At 40.0% G+C, this 2,883-nt stretch overlaps 1 protein-coding gene across 1 annotated transcript in view; it reads right to left on the bottom strand.

Annotated features, from left to right (window-relative positions):
* Positions 1–2,883, bottom strand: part of LOC107035925 (histone-lysine N-methyltransferase PRDM16) — a 66,788-nt gene that overhangs the window by 4,244 nt on the left and 59,661 nt on the right. The window contains exon 7 of the mRNA XM_015253574.1: positions 1,092–1,248. Coding sequence (XP_015109060.1) covers positions 1,092–1,248 — 157 coding nt within the window. The remainder of the gene's footprint in view (positions 1–1,091; positions 1,249–2,883) is intronic.

The following is a 2,883-nucleotide window of genomic DNA, read 5'->3' as shown; positions in this document are numbered from 1 at the left end:
GGGTTAAGAGAGGTTTTTAGCGGGTCCAGGGGGGGGGGTCTAGGGGGATCTGGGTTTTTAGGAAAAAGGGCTTTTGACATTTTTTATCTGGACTTTTGACGTTTTGAACGAAACACGAGGGAGAACCATTATTTCGCACAATTCAGGAAATTTTTTTAACTTCCCGACCTAGGGAAGTTATTTTGTTTTCGGCTGAGGGTCAAACGGTCCTAAGCATCAAGCAACCATTGAGAACATTCTTAAGGGTCAAAGAACCCTTCAGAACGTTTAGGGTTAAGGGTCAAGTGGTAGTAAGGGTCAAATTATCCTTGAAGGCCTGTGGGGTAGACCATTTAACCTTCAATTTCAAACGTTTTTGAGGGTTGGTTGACCCTTGAGACCATTTGACCCTCAATTGAGAGTCAAACGATCCTTAAGAAGGTTTAAGGGTCAAATGATCATAAAGGGCAAACGACACTTAAGGATCCTCTTAAGGTGGTTTGGAATTGAGGGTCAAATTGTTTCAAGGGGCGAACGACCCTTGAAAACCCTCGAAGACGTACAGGGTTAAGGGTCAATTGATTTTTGTGATCAACACGTTTGACGCTTAAGACCATTTCACCCTCATTCCTAAACATTTTTGAGGGTTGTTTGACCTTTAATTCTAAAAGTTTTTAAGGGTCGTTTGACCCTTATGACCATTTGACCCTCAATCCTAATGTCCTTAAGGGTCCGTTGACCCTTCCGACTATTCGACCCTTAGCTTTGACCCTCATTAAGAGTCCTTAACCCTCAAAACCGTTTGACCCTTAACGGAAAACAAAAAAAATCCTGAATTGTATCGAGGAATCGTTTCCGTAATGTTTCATTTTGCCCCATGCTCTCTTAATTAATAACAAATGTCAATTTAAATTCAATTTTTTTTATGATCTCAATTATGAGGGGTTTTAGGAAAAAATATCGTGAGGCCATTTTTTATGGGGAATTTGATTTGGAAGGTTTTTTTTTCATTATTTCGAGAAATTAAGGTATTGATGTTCTTGGGGTATAGATGATTTAAAACGGTCTCTTTTGCACCGATCTCCCTTGGATTTACCGGGGGGAATAGTTACCTTTGGACAGTTCTCGCAGGGGTACTTCCGGAGGTCTCCGTGGATGAGGGCTCGGTGACGGACTAGCAGGGGACGCCAGGCGAATCCTCGGGAACAGCTGTCGCAGCGGTGCTGGTCCAAGGGGTAGCGGTGGCAGGTCACCAGGTGACAATCCAATCTGAAATGAGATTATGGAGACATCGATTATGAGATCGTGTAGGAATTTCGGAATCGCCAGCGATCTCGAAATCTCAGCGCAGTCGCCCCTTAAGGAACTTCCGCAGTAAGTATACTTGGTGAAAATTTCGAAATGGTATAAAGACGCAATATTTGGATCATATGTTGTTGAGCACATTCAAAAACTATTCCCAAAATTTCAAGTACCTTGTCCACCCCATTTTCGAGATATACATCGTCAAAAATGGAAAAAACACAAAAATTGAATGTTTGGCGATGCATATCTCAAAAATGGGGTGGACCAGGGACTTGAAATTTTGGAAATATCTTTTTAATGTGGTCAACAACATATGATCCAAATATTGCGTCTTTATACCATTTCGAAATTTTCACCAAGTATACTTACTGCGGAAGTACCTTAAAGAAACGATTTTTAAAGGTTTACCTTAAATTTAGACTTTTTGAATAAATTTAGAATTTTATTTCTTAAATTTATTTTTATTTATATTCCTGTTTTTACATAACGATTGAACTTGATTCTCGGGAGATTTCATTTAAGGTGTTCCGTGTGAAAGGTCAAAATAATGAAAAAAAAATGGAAAAATTCATGAGAGAAATATCTAAGTATGTTGCCTTACTGGGAATTTTTTTGTATTTTTTCTAGTTCTCGGCTTCAAGAAAAAAAATATTGAAATTTGGAGGTTTTTGTAACCCTTCCAGCTATAAGGCCGAGGTTACCTCACTCTCAATCAGGGAAATTTTCATATCTCCCCAAAAAATAATGAACTATTGAAAAAAAACTAGTGGGCGATGAATCAAATCTTGCTTGAAAGTACGTACAAGTTCCAGAATTTTTCTAGATTCCATAAGAAAGTTATTTTAAAAAATGACACGGGAAATTATGAGTTTCGGGGAAAATTCTATTCATTGAGGCTCACGTGTGGCAACGACGCCTTCACCGCGAGTGGCGCGCAATTCAAATATCAATATAATCGCTGAAGCATCATGGGAGAGCTATAGGTTAGACCCTGGAACTGAGAGAACACACTCCGCAGGTTTACCAACTCGAAATAACCATAGGAACGATCCGTGCGGCATTGCCACGTCTCTCATGCATTTTAATATTCTTTCAATAATTAGAAAAACATCCAATAAAAATAATTTGACACTGGCAAGTGATGGGAAAAAAATCAATCAATCTGCCAAAAAAATAAATATTCAAGAAAAGTTCAAATGCACCCTGAAAGTTACTTGAAAATTGAAAGTTTTCGTGATCAGGGATTGAATCAGGACTCGACAACAACGAGACCCCTCCCTTCCCCTTCAACCCCCGGAGAAATACAGCCGAGCCACCTCCCTCCGCACTATTTCATCTTTTCATTTAATTCTCACAGAAAAAAAAATTAGTGTTGGGCAATCGGATGTTGAGATGATGACTAAGTGACTGGAGTAGCTTCCGAGGCGATAAAAGACCCCTTCTGAGTTCCTGAGAATGGACGAAGTAAAAACCGAGGGGGTGAGTTCGGACGTCACGTTAGATCGCCACCCTCATATTGTGCAGGATGTGCATGGTGTGGGAGCATTGATTTTGCCAAAGGCCTTTTCCCTTTAACCCCTCCGAAGCCACCCCCTCACA

Source organism: Diachasma alloeum, unplaced genomic scaffold, assembly GCF_001412515.2.
Source record: "Diachasma alloeum isolate Michigan unplaced genomic scaffold, Dall2.0 Dall_scaffold_00202, whole genome shotgun sequence".
NCBI classification, from domain to species: Eukaryota; Metazoa; Arthropoda; class Insecta; order Hymenoptera; family Braconidae; genus Diachasma; species Diachasma alloeum.
The sequence above is the reverse complement of the archived record's forward strand: the minus strand, read 5'-3'. Positions and strand labels throughout refer to the sequence as shown.